This window comes from Cyprinus carpio, chromosome A10, assembly GCF_018340385.1.
Source record: "Cyprinus carpio isolate SPL01 chromosome A10, ASM1834038v1, whole genome shotgun sequence".
Classification (NCBI taxonomy): domain Eukaryota; kingdom Metazoa; phylum Chordata; class Actinopteri; order Cypriniformes; family Cyprinidae; genus Cyprinus; species Cyprinus carpio.
In genome coordinates, this window is record NC_056581.1 from 7,063,594 (window position 1) to 7,085,545 (window position 21,952).

Consider the following 21,952-nt stretch of genomic DNA (forward strand, 5'->3'; position numbering starts at 1 on the left):
ATAAGGAAGTACATGTCAGAGCCACACAGCTCCGCTCCCTCTAGTGCCATCCATCATGGCAGGCCAGTTCAGTAGTTAGAGAGCGCTTCACTGCTTCTCGTTGTATGCATGTGTGTGAGATGGAGGTATGAGCCCCAGGACATTTCTTTGCCTGTATGAGCAGCCCAACTGGGGGGGAAGTGGATTTGGCTGCAAGCCAGCAGTCTCTCAAAAGTGCCCTTTGCTCTACCTGGTCTAAGAGAGCTTTTCTGGACAAGTCATCATGGTGCAGAGGTTGTGCATGGATTTTGGTTGAGCATAACCCCTCCTTGATCATCTAATAGATGCTTTTCACATTTCCAGGGTTCTCAGAAGCAGATAGTGGTGAATGGAAACTGTGATGAATATAATTTCTCCTTCTGATTCGTGTCAATAGCATTTTACACTGGTCAGTAAAGAGAAAGATTTCCAATTTGCCATCATTCCCTCCCACCGTTGAATTAAAAAAAAAAAAAAACTCAAAAATTACCCCAAAATCTGTCATCATTTACTCACCCTCATGCTGTTCCGAACCCATAAGACTTTGGTTAACCTTTCCTAACACATGAAGATATAATTAATGAAACCTGAGAGGTAACTGTCCCACCTCAATGTAATCAAAACTTCAAAGATTCAAAAAGGTTATAAAGGCACTGTAGTTTTATATGTGTGTGTGCTTATGTGAAAAAGTCCTCAAATAAAAAAAAATAAAAATAAAATAGATAAACAGTAATACAATAAAACAAAAAAAGCAAAGGACAAATACAATAGAAAAAAGATACAAGTGAAGTAAAAGGTGCTTTAAGTTTTTTTTGCATGCAAGTCTGAAATATTCAGCTAACAGTCTACTACAGAAACTGAACAATCGAATGAAACAGCATAGTCCTCACTATAAGAATTTTTCTTGCTTTGTTTATTCTTCGTTTCTTATTCAGGCTACAAAAGTCCTTCAGTCAAGAGCAGTGAGTGATTTTTTTCTTTGTCTTTTGTTGTTTGATTAATATTAAGCACACAGACAGCAGCCTGTCTGTCACATTAAGAGCTGTACGGATCCAATATATTGTTACACATATTTTCGCACTCAACCTTTTATGTTCACTTAAGACCCTGGCGAGGGTTTACGTAAATAATCAAGCACTGAATTTTGACATTTTTAATTATTGTATTTTAATAACCATTGGAAGCCGAAATCGAAACTCCATTTCAAATAATTGCACAGTCCTAATTAAAATATATTTAAACTTTTATGATGTTAAGAACTGTGAAAACTTGTCATCATAGTCACAGTTCTACAGTGTGAAAAGGGTCCATTGGCCCGTGGTGTGTCTAATTTGCTCAGGAACCCCCTTACAAAGACTGTTCATCTCCAGCCTGAGCTCAGATATGTTGTACTTTCCTCTTTGTTTTGAGCTGATCCTCTGTCTGGCTTCGGCTCATCGCAACCCATCAGTCACTGTTCTGCAACGTCAGTCCGCAGCAACAACTCATACAAACACCGGGGAGTTTTTTTATGCACTTTTTAAAATTATCCCCCGTGTCTTTATAATGTCTAACAGTTCCCCTTACTCTTCTAACTTAAAGTCTATAATGTCAACTTCCCCAACTTTGCATGTTATTTATTGGGTTATGTTGTGCTATGTGTATTGTAATGTTCTCCATTTGTCAGACAATCAAAGGTGTTTATTGTGTGAGCAATCCACATGGCAGTATAAAATGATTTGCTTCTGATTAGCATACAGGCACACACGCCTCACAGAAAGCATGCTCAAATCGACTGCTCACAAAAAGAATATTGAATCTATTGAAACTTGCTGAAAAAATCTATTGAAGCACCAACATTTCAGCTTTACTGGTGTTTATGAATGAACTTATATCTCATGACCATTAAATACATAATAAGGGAATGATATATTATTGACTTTCCACAGTGAATTAAATGACTTCAGGCTGGACTACATATCCAGATCGAGATGAAACTCGGATCAGAGATGAATTATATGTGGCATGAAGATGAGAAATCACACTGCAGCAAAGGCATGCTATAGTTCAATATGTAACATCCAGCCAGACGTTTCAGTCCACATGATGTAATTGGGCGTTATTTGCTGGAAAATGAGCGAGGGGCAGGCAAGAGGTTTTGAGCTTTATTGTAGTGTGACATGATGAGGGTGCAAACCAAAGGCTGATGTTGATGTTCCGTGAAGGCAATAATTATCTAATTTTTTATCTATTTTTATCAGCTCACATTGCCGAGACCCCATCAAGCCCTGAACCCACTCCTGTACTTTGAGCGATCCACTTTGTCCTAATGACAGATATTATCTGCACCACTTGGGCCAGATCGCCCCGCAGTCATTATAGACAATCCTGGGTAAACATCTGAGCGGTGCGTGAAGGGAGGGCTGAAAATGGGTGCTTGGAGAGGATGAGGGGAGTACACCTGGACAAAAAACGCAGATCAGATTGGACCGCAGATTCTCAATGTTTATTTAAAAAAAAAAAATAAACATCTAAATAGTATTAAAATGATTTTAAAAATTATTTGGTTGATGTCATTTATATCTACCTCTTGCAGTACTCTCCTTTAGTGTTATACACACTTAGACACCAAATACTTTAAAAGTGTGACAAAGTGAACTAAGCAGAAAGTGCTGCATACTTGCACTGGAAGGTGCAGCTTGTTTTTTTATGCATTATACTTTCAGCATAAAACCTTTAAGACAATTAAAACTGATTTAATGAAGCAGACATTTCGAAAAGTTACTATAGTTATCGTCCTTGGTGAGAACTGGCCTTTACACAAACTTTATACAAAGAAAAAAAAATCTTACAGAAAAATAACTATATTTGGCTAGAACTATAATCCCAATTGTTTTTTTTATGGTTAGTGCTTTCGTTCATTCGTTAATTCATCTCGTTCATAGCCTCGTTCACTTTCATTATATGTGCCTTAAAAAGAAATATGGGACAGCTGAAATTATTTTCTGAGCCGGGCCGTGACCCACACTTTCAATCTCTCCACACTCTGTTTGCATTCAACTAAACTCTGCAACACAGATACATCTGAGCCCTAGTTGGTTATTTTTTCCTGCCACTGCACTGTAACTGTACACGGCGAAGTACTGAACAATAAAGGTGGTAAAAATTGAACGATAGCACAATGAGCACAATAGCTGTGCTGGAACCTACTGGCATTAAGGCCAGAGAGCCACTGACAGCTCACCTCTTGAGGGTAAACAGAACCAGGACACATTGTTTCACTCCTCCCCTCTCCACCTGAAACAACCACTAGGGAAAAAATAAAATACTGTCCGAAAAATCCAGAGCATCACATGTGCCTCTCTCTTGTGGGGAAGGTTGAGCAGAGAGCAGAGAGCAGAGAGGCTGGCTTGGGCCTCTGCAATCAATTCTACTAACAGGCAGGGACTCTGACAAGGCCCAATGCCATCTGTCTGTACAGAGCCATGCCCCGCGTCGTCACGCCACACTGGCACCCGGGCAACAGCCCAAGCTGGCACCCAGAAGACAAACAAGCCCCCTCAGACTAACACTCTGTTCTTCAGTCTGTCCCTCTCTCTTCCTCTCTTTCAACACACACATTGTCACATACAGCACAAACAAAGACACGTCATCTTTGGGTCGCCCAATACACTACCGAATGATCACACACAGACAAAAATTACTCACAAAAAAAATAGTGACTGGCAAAGCGACATGAGATCTGAACATGACGTGTGATTGAACGAGCTCGGGACACAATGAAAATGGTTTCATTAAAACCCAAAGCTTGAAACTAAGAGTCTGTCAATGGAGTTCAAAGGAAGTGCTACAAAAATGTTTTTTTTTTTTTTTTTTTTTTGAATTTTTAAACAAAACAAAGATTAATGGAGTACATTTTACAGGAAAACACTATTTCAGTCTTAAAGAAATTTATGCTAAATTCAATTTGTTACTTTTTGTTGTAATTATTTGTGACATTTACAAGTAATTTGTGAAAGTGAAAATTGTTTCAAAGTAAATCCTACACTAACGTTTTGTCTGGGAACTTCACCACACGTCTGGACATATACGGTTATATTATTTTAGTACGCTTTACAAGAATATACTATTCCAGTTTTTCTAAAATTTCATGTTTAATTCAGTTCATTGCTTTCCGTTTCTTTGTAACTATATGTACAATATTTACTAGCAATTTCTAAAATCCGTCACCAAAGTTTTCTCAGTGTACTCTCAAGTGGCTCTTTAAAATCTTAAAAGCACACTTGTTTACTACGCATGTCTGGATATATACCAGTTATGAAGTTCTTCTCCATTGCCATACGTGTATGCATTGTCAAATACAGAACAAACAAAAACACGTCATCTTTAGTACGCCCAAAAACTAACAAACGATCACAGACAAATCACTCACAAACAAAACCAACCACTAAATCAGCATGAGATCTGAATGCGACGTGTGACTGAAAGAGCTCGGGACACAATGAAAAATGAGTTCATTAAAACCCAGAGCTTGAAACTAAGAGAGAAGCTGTCAGAAGAGTTCAAAAAACATGCTACATTATTAGGACTTCATAAGGCACACGAAACATCACAGGAATGAAGAAGAAAGAAAAAAAAATCACACGGTATTGCTGAAGTTCCTCATCATTATGCAAATGCCATTTTATTCTATTTTATCTCTGTCTCTTTTTCCACTCTGGCCATATGTGCTGTGGCTCATGTTGGGGCTTCAAAAGGAGGCTCAGCCAGGCCACATGCAAATACCCCCATCTGGGGATCAAACAGCCCAAGCTGATCACCACAAACAGGACACACTGTGGCCATAGTGATGTGGTCAAACATCACCACTGACCTGTGTAAAACTCCCAGCGAGCTCTCGGGGAGGAAACCTGTGCACTTGCCTCTCCCTGTGGGACGAGCGAGTGCTTGTCTTAAAGAGTACAAAAGCAATCAAACACAAGTAGGACCCGATGTCAGTGCCTTAGAGACCAAGCGTTCCAACAATCATGTCTAATGAGCCTTTAAAAGTGTTTCTGAGAGTCAAATTATTCCAGACTCACGCAAGACTGGATTGTCGTTAGAAAACTGCGATGTTCGATACAAAAAAACATGCTTGATAGTTCCTCCATAAATCAAAATTAGCAGCCCTAATCAGAGTCAAACAACCACGTATCAGGAAGGAATGATTCATCAGCGTCAATCCCTCCTCTTTTTTTCCTTCTCTCTCGAGTGGAGGAAGCTGCAATAAAGAGAGAATCAGCATTTGCGAGCATGTCATTGTTCGCTGGCTGTCACTCAGATTGTCTACATAAATGACTTCTGTACACCTGGCTCGTCCAATCAAACGAGTCCAATTAAGTGAGAAGATTAAAACTCTGAACCTGTTATGGCAGACGTTCTCACCGCTAGTGCTGCCTGTCTTGAAAAATCATAATCAAAACTGGGTGCGCCCATACGCATTCGTACAGAAATCTCTATTTTGGGTGGCCTCTGTGTTGGCATATTTATAATACAGAACAGCATCTAGAGTGAAGCGCAAGCTGTTGTAGTACACTGAATTTGTGTTGTCGCCATTGCAGCGATGTTTCTATATACAGGCAAGTTCATTTGTAATGCATTTACTGTAACTCAAGCAGATGGGGCCACATACGAGCACACTTACCACTCAAAACAATGTCAAGTTCATTTTTCATCATATAATGCTAATATGATACTAATAAGCATTAGCCAGCACTTAAACTAATGATGCTCATCAATTCTAATAATGTCCACGATGATGACAGATTTATTGAAAGATTGTGTTCAATACAACTAAAAAGACTGACAGTCATTCAGTCCATGGGAAGCGATGACTTTTTCCTGTTTATTAACTATGGAGTATAAAATGATTTCTAATTAACTTTAATTATTATACAGCACTGTATCATTTATCTGCCTTCATATGGTGATATAGCGATGCAAATTACTCATCACTGCATAAATATGTATGGCTGCTTGGGCAAACGTTCATTTAACAAAATCAATGCTTTTCTAAAAAGTTAGTTTATGGAAAGTCTTTAGCCAAGATCTCAGCCAGAACACAGAAAAAAAAACCCATCCAATTCACTAGAGGAATTATGCAAATATAAAATGGCTGAACAATTTTTACACTACATTTACCTTTTTTGCATGTCGGTAGAGGATTCAGTGGATTGTGATCTGGCATGTTTTACTGGAACCATACAGCATCATGCTGTCAAAAATTATCTCTCTCTCTCTTTTTTTTTTTTGAAGATTATTGTTGTATGTTTTACTAGAAAATACCATTTCAGTCTTCAGCCATTTCTTTGTAAAACTTACAAGCAATTTCGGAGTGAAAATTGTTTCCAAGTAAAGTAAAATTTTCTCAGTGTACTCTACCTCAAGTATAACTGTTTTAGTGATCAACTGTAAATGTGTGCAAACATCTCTTTTGTATGATATTGCCCTTTAACTCTGCCTTCCACGAACAGTAATAGAGTGACGTTAATTGTGACAGGCATGCAGTTTTATAAATAAGGTGGAATCTACCAAATCTGACAAATATTGTACATGTTACATATACTTAGTAATAACAATAAATCAACTAACCCTAAACTAAGCACTATTCCTAACCCTATACACAAAAAATTTAGGATTTACTTTGAAATAATTTTCACTCTGAAATTGCTAGTAAAATTCAAATTATTACAAAGAAAAGCAAGCACTGCATTAAACATTTAAAAGTAGAACTTTACTCTTTTGTAAAATGTAATAAAATAATCTTTAATTTACAACTTCACTTACACTTTAGTAAGTACATGTTCTTAAATGTATAATTACACTTTAACAAGGATACCTAAAAAAGTGTAATCCAAACTATTTACATAGAAAGGAGGTGTGTTTACATTGAAAACAGTCAATTACTTAATGTAAATGCAACACAGTGTTACTTAAATGCATTTAGCACCTAGTTAAACTGGATTGTGGTCAAAGAAGGTTTTTGCTCTAAAATAGTGTGCACAAGTGTTTCTTATATTCGCCCCACAGTACTTAAACAAAAACAGGAAGATCAGGGAAACATATACAGAACAAAAACCAAGAGCAAACCAAAAACCAGAGCTAATGTTAATACCAAAATGAGATCTGCAGAAATCAATAGTAACAGGTCATGTTACATGAAAATCAAATTGTGTATCACAGATCTCAGGAAGCCCGTCTGAGCCTTTTCTCTAAGGAGAAAAGCCTTGAGCAAGAGAGAGAGAGAGAGACAGACTGAAAGGGAAGAGAGACAAAAATGAGACCGACAACAAGGGGAAGACAGAGCAATAGAGAGAGAGAGAGAGAGACAGAAAGGGATACAAAGACTCAGACAGACAGGTAGACAGACAGAAAAAGGAAGGGGGGGAGAGAGGGGGAGAAAGAGAGCACAAAACAGAAAACATTTTCCTTCCACTAAATCATTGAATCCCAGAATTTAAGACAACCGCCCCTTCTCTCCCCCACCATATATACCACCAAATTACATCATACACTTCAATCTGATCCAGGATCAAAAGGGAATCGTGCGGGTGCCATGGAAACACACTTCAAAGACTTCCTCTTCCAGCATCCAGTGTAAACCTCTGCATCTGACTGGTGTTCGTGCAGAGGAGACGCCGGGGTTTTGTTCACTTCTTAAGAATATGTCTGACAACTGCCTGAGCTCAAATTTGATATTTACTGATGGAACGTTATAACACTGCTGCAAACTGCAAAATGAGAAATGACAAAGTTTACATTTTTACATTACACTGATGTTAGAGACAAGTATGTTTTCTGCAGCACAAAATAAGACTACAATGGCTGTCGCAGTTAGAATTCACAGAAATGGTTGTGACTCTACAAAATTTCTCATGAATATTAATTATGTTATGTACAAACAGTTTCAAATGATCTTGTACTGTTTTGAATAGGTCCAATCACCATCCCTCATGACATGTTTAATCTGATATACCAAAGTCATTCAGGTCAGTGACCATGTGCATGGATCAACAATTGAACAATAAGTGTGTCTTGATGGTCCAGTGCTAACATTATCACTTTGAGTGCGAGAGGTCCCAGATTCTAATCTGCACTAATACAACTTTTTATTTTAACAAACCAGATGTGCATTGGTGGATGTACATTTGGACTGGAGTGACATTTGTTTGCACTTTGTTTTGTGAATTCACTAGAACAGATGGCAAACTGCTGAAAGGCAATATATTAAGAGTCCATATCTGAGAGGTGTGAGCTGGAGAGAAAATGCCACTGTTGCTTTCCACAACTGATAACAACCACAACAAACATACAGCAATAAAAATAAGAAATTCCAGCACCGTATAGCCAGTCCATTACAACACTAACCAAACAAAACCATGCTGAAGAAACTTGTGGAGACAACTCACCAGCAAATATGTGTGTCCTGTTGATATATAAATATATATAAATATATATAAATATATATGATTGACAGTTTGTTGCTATTGTGGTGAACGCAATGCACTGTATATGCATTATATAAATCACTAGTCTCTGCTCTGAGCTGCGTAACTCTGTCAAGATGACATCAATCAATCATTAGTGGATTGACAAACGAGCGGTGTAGTGACAGTCTGAAACATTAGCAGAGCTCTTGGTACGTCAGTTCGCGGTTTTATGGATGGATTAGTGGTATCATGTATATTGGGCTTTGTATTGATAGCAGCTAACAATGGTTGTTGTGTCAAATATCCCGTGAAGGGCATTTGAAATATTACATCTGCCATTAGCTCAGCATGAAAGATGGACGATATTTGACACGTCGTCCCGGGCTGCAGAAATGATTGGTTTAGAGTTGCAGTTGGTCACTGAATCAGTCACAGGCTGCAGGTGTTCACTGTATATCTAAAATAGGCAAGAGAACAATGTGTCTTGTTCCAGCACTGTCAACGAGAACAGGGAATCAAGAGGGCCGGTAACAAAGGTCAGAGCAAATCATAAAACACAATCATTTCCTGCACGAAGGGGCCAACGTCGGCAACAGAAAAAAGGAGGCTTTTCATAACCAAAGGCCAAACTGCTTCGGGGATCCACGGTGTCCTTTCTCCCGTGGGCCGCAGACGCACAGGAATGTGTGTGAATTTCACATATTGCTTTTCATCCAGTTTAAACAGAGTGACACCCCCCGCCCCTCACCCCCAAACTGTCAATCATTGCAACGGCAGCGAACAAAACCCTCCACCAGCCCCTGCTTGTCACCCTGTCACTCAAATCTCACCACAAAAATAAATAGGGGGCACAAAGCAGCACCGCATGGAAGATGGCTAGAGGGGGTGGGGGAGTGTTAACAACTGCCTTTTTAAAATCATTTTCTCCTCCATTTCTCAATGAGGGATTTCTTTATAATCTCCCGGAGGTGAGAATTATATTTTAATTAGGTCTACCTCTGGTTAACAGTTCCCCTCCCTGCCTGATCAGTGTACGTGCCCACCCGGCGGTGCTAGCAGGGCTGTCACACTCACTCACTTTCAGATCAAACTGGATCAAATCAAAGATGGCAACAATCCTCAGTCTTCTCACTCTCGCGACACCCCCCCCCCCCCAAAAGAAAACACCACCCCCCGTAAAGCCAGCATGTGCCACGCTAGTCTTTAAAGGTTTTTTAAGTAGTTCACCAAAAGATGAACATTTTGCTATTTTTATACCCCCTCATTTTGTTTTTTGTTTTCCCAAGAGAATACCAAAACAATATTTGCAGACATCAACAGGACCAAAATATGAACATTACAAAAGTTAAAAACACCAACATTTTATTCAATGATCAGGGGTGCAAACATTTGGAATCAAAATAGGTAATTAGTGTGATTCGTGTGGATCTGATGAGTGCTTAAAATGTGGCACTGTGTTTATTTACATGCAAGCAGATCACGTTGTTACAAGCGAGCAGTCTGTGTTTTCAGTGTCTCGGATCGGCTTTGCTGGCAGTAAATGCTTCTCCACAGGATTCCATCTTTGCAAGTGCTGTGAGTTTGAATCGCTTATGATCTGCATTTTAAAATGCAACAAGCGCCAACCATCTTCCCAAGTTTGTAATGAGAATAGTTTATAAAAATGGTTGTCAACAAAACAGAAGCTTTATAGTCTCCCTGAAAAATATAATAAAATTAAAAAAAATTGAAAGCAAAGAAATTAACTGTAATTTTACAGTTAAAAATATAGTTCACCCAAAAACTAATATTAACCCATGATTTACTCACCCTCAAACCATCCTAGGTGTATATGACTTTCTTCTTTCAGACGAATACATTCAGTGTTATATTAAAAAATGTTCTGGCTCTTCCAAACTTTATAATGGCAGTGAATGGTGGTCAAGATTTTAAAGGCCAAAAACAACTGCATCTTTCCCTCATAAAAAGTGTCCCACATGGCTCCGGGGATTTAATAAAGGCCCCCTGAAGCGAATCAATGCATTTGTGTAAGAAAAATACCCATATTCAAAACTTTATAAACCATAATCTCTAGCTTCTGCTAACTGTTGTATGTGAGTTCACGAGAGAGTGGCGTTCAGCAGAAGATGCAGGATATAGGCGTAGCAAAAGCTCAGATTCCCTTCAGGAGGCCTTTATTAACCCCCAGAAGCTGTGTGGAGCACTTTTTAAGATAGATGGATGCACTTCATTTTGCTTCAAACCACCATTCACTGCCATTATAAAGCTTTTTTTATTGTCTTATTTAAATTTTATAATATAATTGAATCAAATATTTTAGTAAAAATAAATAAATATTTAATTTTATAAATAATTTTCAGTATAATAGTATTATTGTTATTATGCTAATAATGTTAATTTTATAATTTAATAAAATAATATTTGATATTTGATATTTTAGGAAAAATAATTGTTCTGGATCAACTTCTGATGAAGTTTAATGTTTGTAGTGATTATAATTCTGGTACCTAGTTATGTAGCTTCCTTTAAAATACAGTTACCATAGTAACATTCCAAGACAGTTAAATTCAGGCCCTGTTTACACTAGTGCATTTTCATTTTAAAATGCATAACTTTTGCTACGGTTACGCCTATCGTTTACACTACTCGAAACCTGAGACTTTTGAAAACGCTGCAGAGCCTGTTTTAGTTTGAAAACTCTGGGGTTGCGTTTCAGTGTAAACGGACCAAAACGGAGACTTTTGAAAACGATGGCGTGGCTGCTGACATTCGCTCTGCGAATCCTTGACGACTGTGTAAACAATAACATCATGCACATTGTTGTACCCATAGATGTGTAGGTAGATTTCCCATTCGATCTTTCCAAGCACGTAGACGCGTCCGCGATCTAAATAATAGGGAATCTAACTATTCATATCTATGGAGGTACCTGCATGAATGGTCACGTGACATGCATTTTAAGTTGTGTAGTGTAAAAGGAGATCGTTTCTGTAGACGAGGATCGATTTCATTCTAAAACGCCATTTTAAACAAAATCACACTACTGTAAACGGGGCCTCAGTTAGTTGCCTTATTTTATACATATTATATATTTATGATTATTTTGGGAAGAGAGACACCATAGTGAGGGCAGAATAATAATACTATATACAGTACATTATAATAAAATATTCATAATAACATATTATAAATAATAAAAATATTTTTGTTGTTGTTGTTATTATTGTATAGTTATGTTCTATGGGTTCTATAAAATACAACAGTGAAAATTTTACAAAAAAAATTACTAATTTCTGTTCAGCACATTTATAGTGCTACATTTTAGGATATTTTTGTTTTTTTCAAGAGGCTGATAGTCCTATAAAAATCTATGTGGAGATATTTTAATTTTTGTTGTATTCCATGACAAAAATAAGAGAGTTAAAATAACAGTATTATTTAGAAGTCCCTCTATTCATGGCTTCCTGAAGATATTGACCAAAGACCATCATGCAAAATCATGCATAACACGTCTGACTAAGCTGAGACCCACAAGGCAATGTACAAACAGAAGGTTATGCGTCTATTTGCCATAGGATTTTCTCTGTTGAACACAGAGCCAGTCGCATGCAGTGCTGACATTTCACTTCCTAAACGGTTCCCCTAGAATCTGATGCATGTCTGTGGGGCTGGCAGACACACCCCACACACGGCGCAGGTTCCCAGTGTGAAATCAACAGGACGTTGTGTTTCATGGAGCATGTTAAAACACTGACGTGAGAAGACTAAGGTATATTTCACAGCTAAAATGTTAACAAGAGCTCACTAAAACATCCAGAGGGATATCAACATGGTAATTAAGCACAACAGCACTAATAGAACAAAAATCTGAAGAAGATAATATGTGAAAAAGTGCTATTATGGCACTGTTGCCGTGGTAATGGAGCTTAAATTGAACGGAGATGAATTTGGGAGGGCAACATTTAAATGGCAGCGGCTGTGAGGATGTTTCTGGTTATGAGAGCGACAATATAAATGAATTCCAGGAAGAATGTCTAGTACGTCTCCGGCGGAATTTAGTAATGGCTAAATAAAATTGACGGTAGACTATCCTGCTTAGTCCGTGCATTTTCTTTTTTGGATTCGTTTTCTGTCTTATTGTTTTATGACCCCGGCAGCTGCTGTGAGAGCAGTTTGGCTTGAGCAAAGAAGCTGTTTACGATCAGCACACTGTTGTCTGGGCAGACGTCAAAGTGCAGATTTATTCAGAGACCAAAAGCTCCATTAGTCGGAGTTTTTAATTAGCACGCTTGTGTGAGAGGGTCATTAAGAATGATTTGCTGTTGTGATTGAGGGCTTGCTGATGGGCGAGACACAGACCCTGCTGAGTCTGCTTCTGACCCCAAACTCATACATCTAAATTTGGCCAAAACAAAGCAGTGTTGATAAAGAAAACTCATCTGGGTAACTCTTCAATGGATCCAGTGTTACACTGCCAAATGAGATGTAACAGCATCCTAAATTGCTTACCGGTTTCTGGGTGTTCCATCTCTCCGATGCTCCCATCAGGGGTGGTCCGTTCATAGTGGTCCTCGGGCAGGGCGAGGGGGCCAATACGTGGTCCTGAAGAGCTTTTGCTGCTCGGGGTCTCAGACTCCTCCAGACCACTGTCATAGTAACTCTGCTGAGAGGAGTCCTGCTGATCTTGCACGGGATTGGCTGTGGAGAATGTCACTCTGCGATGCGGGAGCTGCAATCGAGAGGAAAGAGGGGCTTTCAGTCACACAACAATCTAATTATAACTTTAGGCCCCAAAACTAGGCTAATTGACCACTAAATTTGAAATATCACACTTCAGCAGACCGGCATTTTCAATATGTAATTTCCAGAGGGGCGGCTAATGAGGAAACGTTTTGTTCAAATTGAGGGGAAATGGTAAAGAGGAAATCACTTATTAGAGTATCTCTTGGCAGAGGGGAAAGCAATATAATTCTTCTATGATATCACTGCTTAGGTGAACACATTGTTTTTTACAAGGCCAATGAGGGCAAACACTCATGCTGAAATACAGAGGCGCAGAGCTCATAAAACAGTGGAAATCACAGAATCCTGCAAAAAAAGCCTCCATTCCCAATTCTGTGTGAGCTCACAGCCCGCCGACTGCAGGGAGGGATCGATAGTGCCAGGGCCCATACACATGTACAAACACATACAAACTGGCAAACAGAACCATTTTAGAATAGAAATTAGGGTCATTAAGAGAGCAATTTCAGTTCATATAAAAAGCCCATTAACACGGCCATTTAAAACATATAGAGAGGCCATTAACGCAACATACTACACCATCCAGTCGTAAGGCATTATTTTTCTCCCTCTAATTCAGCATTTTTACTTATAAGCTCATTCATCAACTATTTTCTTGACTTCTCCTGCAATTTAATGTACAAATAGTTCAGAAATGCAGTGCACATACAAATACCGTTAATCTGCATATTTGCGGAGCTCATGCAACATAGTGCTCATTTACATACATGCCAGAGTTGTGCTATATATCTGTGCAATTATTAAAATCCAGCATTACATAGAAAATGACAGCATACTCTCCAAACAGTGTCACAGATGTGCACTCCAAGTAGAGACAGCTTTGTTAATTATAATGAGTGATTTTTTTTTTTTTTGATGTGTTGCACTGTGCTGCATGCATCTAGTGTAAAAACAGTATACAGTGTGACTGTAGATTGTTTATACAGTATCTGCCATGCAAACTTGCAGCTTGTAGTTCTACAGAATTCAGCTGAGGTATGATTGCAACTATGCATTCATGGATGATGCATAAATTATATATACTGTATATATATACATTTAGGGGTTCAATTTCCAGCAACATTAACAATACTTTGATATATATACTGTTACCATGATATTAAGTTACTTGTATCGTGATATAAGATCTTGGTCATTCTGCCCGCCCCCAATCTGTTTACTTGTACACATCCCCTCATTGCTCATAAGCTGTACACACACTTCCACTAAACATTTGTACTTTGTGCTTACTCTTTACTCTGTCACGTTCATGAGTTGTAGGCCTGTTCTTCTTGTGCTCCCTTGTGCCCTGGTATTTACGGTTAGTGATTCTCACTGTACAGTAATTACATTGACTTCCTTAGCAAACTCAGACATGGACTCACAGCATGAGTCCCTCTGTTGTCAAAGCTTTCATACAGTGAGGGTCCATGTGTGTGGAAGAGAGAAAGAGATACAAGGGAGAACCATGGGGTGTTTTGTCTTGGGGCAGAAACGTTTTAATATATATCTTTCTTTTTTTTTTCTTATTAATTTGCAGTCTTTGATGTGCAAGGGACCGCATACACACCATTCTTCGGGTGGCGCACGTTTTAGTCATTGTTTTATCTTTTGTAAAATGTGCTTTATGCTTTGTAGAAAATGCAAATGGCACCGCTTGATCACTGTAAAGGGATGTAGTGATTATAAGGCCACATGTAATATGCAAATTGTAGCGTTTGATCTACAGTAAGGGACTTTGAAAAGAAAAATCCTCAAGTGTGGTTTTATTAGGGAAAGCACATTATTACACTTATGATATTTTAATTGCAAACATTGTTGCCAACCGAGGTACCATCCTGGAATAATGGCATTCTGAGCGACTAGAATTCTACTTCAGACATGTTGCTATTTAAACCTAAGAGAGGCATTTAGTTATTTAAATATGGATTCTTGCTTAAACTGCTCCTACAGGCATTGTTTGAGAGTCAGCACTTTTATCCCCCTTAGTGCAGGAAGCTGCAGTTCTGCAGATGGGGTAGAGTCTCAGCAGTTTAGTGGGGGTATAGCAGTGAGGCAGGACCAAGATAAAGGAACAAGGCCTTGGCTCTGGATGTAAAAAAGCCAGTCTCCGTTCTGGCTGGCTTGAGTTCTGCACTGATGCCTGGAATAAAGTGATCTCTGATTAGAATCGACCTGCATGGATTTTGATGACTGTGAATTGGGTAACTGGAGTTGGGCACTTTGGAGAGAGAGGGTCTTGTAATAGAGTATTGGAGTGGAAGAAGAGTCAGAGAGTGAATCTTAAGATTGTAGAGGGACCTGGAATGGACAGAGTCTTGGATTGGAGAGTGTCATGTACTGGGCTGAGAATCTTGGACAGGTCAGTGAGTCTTGGATAGGAAAGAGAGAACTGCACCAGGCAGAGAGTCTTGCTTTGGAGAGACAGCCTAGAATTACGCAGGGAGTCATGGATTGGAAAGGGTCTCGGATAGGAGAGAGAGATTTGGACCAGGCAGAAAGTCTTTGGAGAGACAGGCTAGAACTAGGCAGGGAGCATTGGATTGGAGAGGGTCTTGGACTGGAGACTAAAACTTAAATTGTAGAGAGACTCGGACTGGAGAGGGTGAGTGCTAATCTAAAGCATACAGGACAGAAATGGAGAAGTGTATTAGGGTTACTGGGGACTGGCGTTTAAACTGGACTTGAAGCCAAAGAAAGGTTCGATTATGCACCACAAAGATGACTGGACAAAGTAAAAGAGACAGACAACATGGCTCTGAAGGAATTTGAGTAAAACTAGAACAGTGCACATGGAAATAGAAATGGAATAATACAAACATGCAATACTGAATATGCAAGAACATATCACTTGACAGAAAGAAAACCCCACAGATATGAACAGAGACAGAGGGAGAAAATGGTATGGTGATGGGGTGTTGTGCCTCTGAGCTGATAATGGAGTGCTGCCTGATATCTGTTTATTCATCACGCACGAGGTGTGGTTTGAGGTGAAATACTCCACAAATGGATAGCTTATTCACAGGGTGGTTTAAGCTGCAGGCAGGGCGGCGAGGCTGAGCTTTCCCTACCAGTGATTCATTCAGCCCATTACTCCTGCACACTGTCATACCAAATGGCATGAACTATGAGATTTGTCATTAGAAGTGGCAGCTCGATCCCCTGTACTCTGCGTACGGCCAATACAGGCTTTTACTGTGTCAGCGCTGCTGCAGCCTCAAACCCTGTACCATTTTTAAACATTCTGCTTTAGGAGATCAGCTTTCGAGGCAGGGAGGCAGAAGCTCTCATGTCTCTCGGACACAGGGGTTTGTATCTACCTAGCTTTGCTGGTGCAATTAGCCACTAGTGAATGCTAAACAAGTCTGACAATGGCTTTCTCCTGCCCTCTCTCATTTCAGTCACCAGCTCTTCTTGTTCTTGTTTCATGTCTTCACTCTTTCCTCTTTTTCTTGACCACCCCCTCCTTTCTGTTTCATTCTCCAACACATTCCCAGAGTTCCCCCTCCCCAACTTCCCCTACCTGTGTCACTTTGATAAGTCTGGACTCTTTGAAGACCCTAGTGTCACAATTCTTGCCTCCAAGCTATTGCACCTACAAAAAACGGAGAAACACAAATCTGAAAGATGGAAGAGGAAAAAGCTGGTGAGAGTCGGATGGAAAATAAGAACAGATGCATATGTGAACCCCCCCTTTTTTTTTCTCAGCTCTCTGTAATTTTAAGCTGGCTGCATCTCTTCCGAGATGCACTCCTTCATTGTCATGTTTGTTTGTGCAGCTCATTTTTCCTCTGCTCTACATGCCTTCTGAAGCACAGGCTCATTGATCCTCGCACAAGCCTGCAGCCCTGCAGCCTGAATGCTCGCTCAGATCCCCTTTAACTAACACATGGCACCAAAAGTTCACCCACTGACTTTAACCAAGCGAGAGCACAGTGGTTCACAGTACATCTCCTACTCAGTGTGGGTGCACAAGGGCAGGAAAGATCTCTAAATTAACCATAGGACAGCAGCTGAGAAAACAACCTTCAATTTCTATCACATAATATATCACAGCAGACAGCACAACAGACCTTTCCAGACTTCCCAGTACAAAACTTTGGTTTTATTGCCTTGGGAAAATTTTAAAATGCTGAAAGTGAAATAAAAACTGCCATACTTAACTTCAATGGTCTAGGGCCAAAGTTTAAGACCAGGGACCACTGGGGATCTGTGAAGGTCCATAGATATATATGCAGTATAAAACATAGAATACAGGCAGTGAATTCACTCCCTAGTGAATTCACTGCCTATATTCTATGTTTTTTACAGTAAACAGAAAGCACAATACTTTTGTTTACAACAATTTTTTATTTCATTATAAAATTTGGCGTTTTAACCACTCACAATCCAGGTTAAAGGGTGTTTATAATTCAATGAAAACTCTGTCATCATCTGCAGAACACAAAAGAAGATATTCTGAATAACGTTCAAGTAAATTTGCTGAAATAGCACCTGAATTAACTTATTGACATTTCTATGTAAATTAAGCCTTATTCACAAAACTCATTGGTATTTGCCTGCCACAATGAACACTGCCCTATTATATAAAAAAAAAGAAAAGAAAAAAAAAATGGTAGGAATCACTATTTTATGACAAAGAGATGCTTGTGCACATTTTCTATGACAGCAGTTTTTAACTAAATTATAATCAAAATATGGAGAAGAGCACTATAATTGGGCATACATTCTAATGCATGGTGTAGATGTACACACTTTCACATTTTAAAGAGAATCATACAGTTAGATATTTTACATAATTAATTAGTGAATTGCCACTAAGAAAAGACAGCGTGGGCAATTAAGCAGCACTAAAAGCAGAAATAATGCTTTCTCATTGAACTGTTAATCTCATCAAAGAAATCACATATAGAAGTGTTTGTTACAGTTTTCTGCTAATGATGACGATACTCAAATTATTTTAATTTAAAAAAAACACTGTTGATGAAAATATAACAAGAAAAAAAAAACAAAAAAACAATGCAATACATTAATGTATTACCAATGTTTCTAAAGAAGAAAAAATTTAGAAGGAAAATTATTTTTTAAAGGTTATGTCAAAAAACAAAAAAACAAACTGACAGCTAAAGAGCTTTTAAACAATCAACACTAAACTCCCCACAGATTTGGATGTTTCTTAACTATTTGAATGAACATTAACTAGATATCTCGTACACATTTTAATGTTAATGTTTTTAAAAAATATATTTTTATATTGGGGGTTAAGTGAGAGTTTTTGTGAGGGATTTATAAAAGTTGAAAAGCCCTAGTCTAGACTATATGAAGGTAATTCAATAAATTATTATGTTGAGCACAAGACAGATAACATAATTTCTGCTGTCTGCCACATCAGATGACACAGCCGTCTAAACTAGAAGAATCTCTGTCCTGACTGGGAAAACACAGAGTAGCCGAATCTGCAATCCAGCTTTGACATGATCACAACGGCTGTCATTGTTGACCTTGCTGTGAACCCGTAACCTTTCAAACTCTTCGGCTTCCTGTCCATCAGCGGGACAAGATGTGAAACAAACACTCTAATCTACACTCCTTATAACACCTCTCCATCTCACCTTTACTTCCTTCACACCATCTAAATTTTAACCTTTCTCTCCTCCCAGTTTCTTCACAACCTCTATATTTTACCTTTCTCTCCTCCCTTTTCTCACCTGGTATCTGTCACTCCCTCTCTGCCTCCCTCACAATCTCTCCATCTCTCCCCCAACCCCTCTTTTTGGAACTGTAGGCCGCCATTGGGATCTTGAGGAAATTGAATTGAATTATGAAGGAATTTCTCTGCAGTTCGATTGGCATCATTTCCCCCCTCACAATAGAACATCATTCTCATATCTCTTTGTGTGAGAGAATGAATATAGGCCGGGGCGCCATTCTCTCTCTCATCCTTTTAAATTGAATTTTTCATATCACAGGGCACCCGAGACATCTGCCGATTCGTTTAAGGCTAGGGAGAAAAACCCATTTCATAACACATGAGAGGTATATACCTGCGATTCCTAACGTGAAAAATCTGACTTCCTGCGAGAGAGAAGAGTACGGATCCATCACAGCATAACATAAAATAATAACACAAGCCTCTTTTACAGCATTACAAGGAGGGGCTGTGTCAGTGTGTCAAGTTTTCTGAATATTACCATTTAATCTGGGTGGATCAAGCAGCCGTTTTTCTGCAATAATTCCTTTATCCTGAGGGTTGCCCTTGGTTGGCCCCACTGCAAGTGTTTGCATTCAGAGGTGGGCAAACACTTGGGCTCGGTGTCCTAAATTGCATTTCATTTCTGCTGTGTTCTGAAAGTCCTTGTTTTAAAAATATTGAATGACAGTGGGAGAGGCAGCTGGAATATTAAGCTGCAATGAGGAGGTGCAACCGAAAGGAGAGAGGCACAGAAAAGCACTTGAGAAATTAATCCTCACTATCCACTCCCAAGTGGACACCTTTTTCCTTCTTAAACCTCCATTTCAGAGTTAATATCTCAGTCCCTAAAGCTCCTGGCTGGAAGGCATGCATGGAGCCCAGCCTCAAATTGCTTTAAGGACCTGATATATAATGGGATTGTGGGGAGAGATGACAAAGCTCTCAAGCGTGCGCCAGACTTCAGGAGCTTCCTTCTGAGTTGTTTTTTTGCGTCACTATTAATAGACTATGATGGAATAGCTTGGAAGATAGTTTAATGTTAAAAATTATACTACTAAAGACTTCAAAGCTCACTGTAAAGTACTGTAAAGGTGGTGTGGGAGACTTCCCTAGTTCTCAAATCCTGTACATTTCACACATTGAAATCTGCCGCATTGACGATACACATGAGATCCAATAAAAAGTGAGCACAGTTTCTCTTATGGTGTTGCTATGCTTATGTAAACAAAAAAGATGTTCTAGCATGTATCATTAACTCTATAAAGCCTACTGTATCTGAATAGTCAACTAAATTATCAACACAATCAAAACCTGTAGTACACAATCTGTTTCATGCCTTCTCTCATCTGATAGATAGTTCATACTTTTTTTTTTTATTATTAATATATTATAGCAAATGAAGGTATATGTGATATGTGAAGGTATTCATTATAAAGCCTTAAGTATCATTCTGAAACTTTGCCCTTTAGGTTGTGGTTCACATGCATTTTTGCAGTAAAATCTTATATTTTTATAATGTAAAAATTATAACTTTTATATTGTAAGTAATATTTCAAAATTAACATTTACTGGACTGAAACATCGTAGGTTTACTTGATAAACAATAATTTTAAAGAAAAGTCATTTTATTTATCTAGTATGATACATTAGGCTTTCGAGGAATGTTTAACTGTACATCTCTCAATCATCAATGTATTGCAGTCTATTATGTGTTTTGACCCCCATAATAAAATAATAAAACTAAAGCATGTTAATATCATCTTACTAAGACATATTATTGGGAGATATAGCATGACATCTGGTATTTATATGCATTTTATGTAAGTAGTCTTCTGTAGTATTATAAAATCTCATTGATTTATATTATAAGCCATCAGAATTTCATCTTACTTTTTGGCCATATAAATACTAGCAACTGCACCAAACTTCATAACTTTGCTCAGTTTGGGTCTCTAAATAAAATGTGTAAACTCCATATTCTTTTATATCATATGAGGTTCAATAAATGGTTCCATGAAAAAAAAAAAAAAAAAAAAGCCTATTATTTCATATGCCAGGTTTTACGGGGTTAACATATCAGATCTGAATGGATGAAACATTTGCAATAAATAATGACATAAATTCTGGTATGTTTCTCACACAAGTAAACTTTATGACTTTATAACAATTGAAATATAGTGGCTCTTATGGATGATTATAGTACCTATAATCTATAAGATTATTGGAGTACCTTTACAAGAAACTACCATTTCAGTCTTTCTGCCTCAAAAACCCCTTTCTTTCATTGTATTTTTTCATATTTGTCAAATTAAACATTTGTTAAAAGTTACACTTCAAAACTGAAAATAGCAAAACAATAGGCCTTGTGACAAAGTTCATTTAGATTAATTTAAAACATTTAGATTATCATTTTGTTTTAATCTTTTTTTTTTAACTCTTTGGAGTGTTACAAGCTGTTTGTGAATAGATAAAGTCTCATAAACAAAGAGATATTCTTTATAAAAGTTAAGACTTGTCCACACCCTCCTAAAACACCTTGTTTGAACATGCCCCCACATGTCTACGTCACAATGCGGGAAGATATGCATAACGCCGCCCAAATGTTCACACAAAAAAAGAAGGCGTAACTTTATTGTTGCTGCCGCCGCAGCCGCCATGTTGTGAAGATACTCTGTGCTTCATTGTGAAAGCGAAATTACTTCGTTTGGCCTTCCACAAGAGGACACAAATAGAAATCATTGGTTAAGTTGCATTAACAACACTGTTCAAGAACAGTTCAACCCAAATATTCAGATGTGTGCAGTGCATTTTATGGAGGACTGTTTCCAGATCCTGGGAGAGTAGACTACAATGCTGGCGCTTCTGACTCACAGTCTGTAAGTACGTTTACATATTTAAAGGATTTGCCACTGATGATTCAAACGCGAGTTCTGAGCAGTGTAGAGTAGCGCTTGCTGTTTGTCGTTTCTCCAATCACAAATGCAGACATGGTTTTATGTTTACATGGCGGGAT

At 38.4% G+C, this 21,952-nt stretch overlaps 1 protein-coding gene across 2 annotated transcripts in view; it reads right to left on the reverse strand.

Moving 5' to 3' along the window:
* LOC122146417 (protocadherin-1-like) overlaps positions 1–21,952 on the reverse strand; it is a 75,328-nt gene that overhangs the window by 9,576 nt on the left and 43,800 nt on the right. For both annotated transcript variants that reach the window (XM_042764916.1, XM_042764915.1), the window contains exon 4: positions 12,975–13,194. In XM_042764916.1, the coding sequence (XP_042620850.1) occupies positions 12,975–13,194 (220 nt within the window). The remainder of the gene's footprint in view (positions 1–12,974; positions 13,195–21,952) is intronic.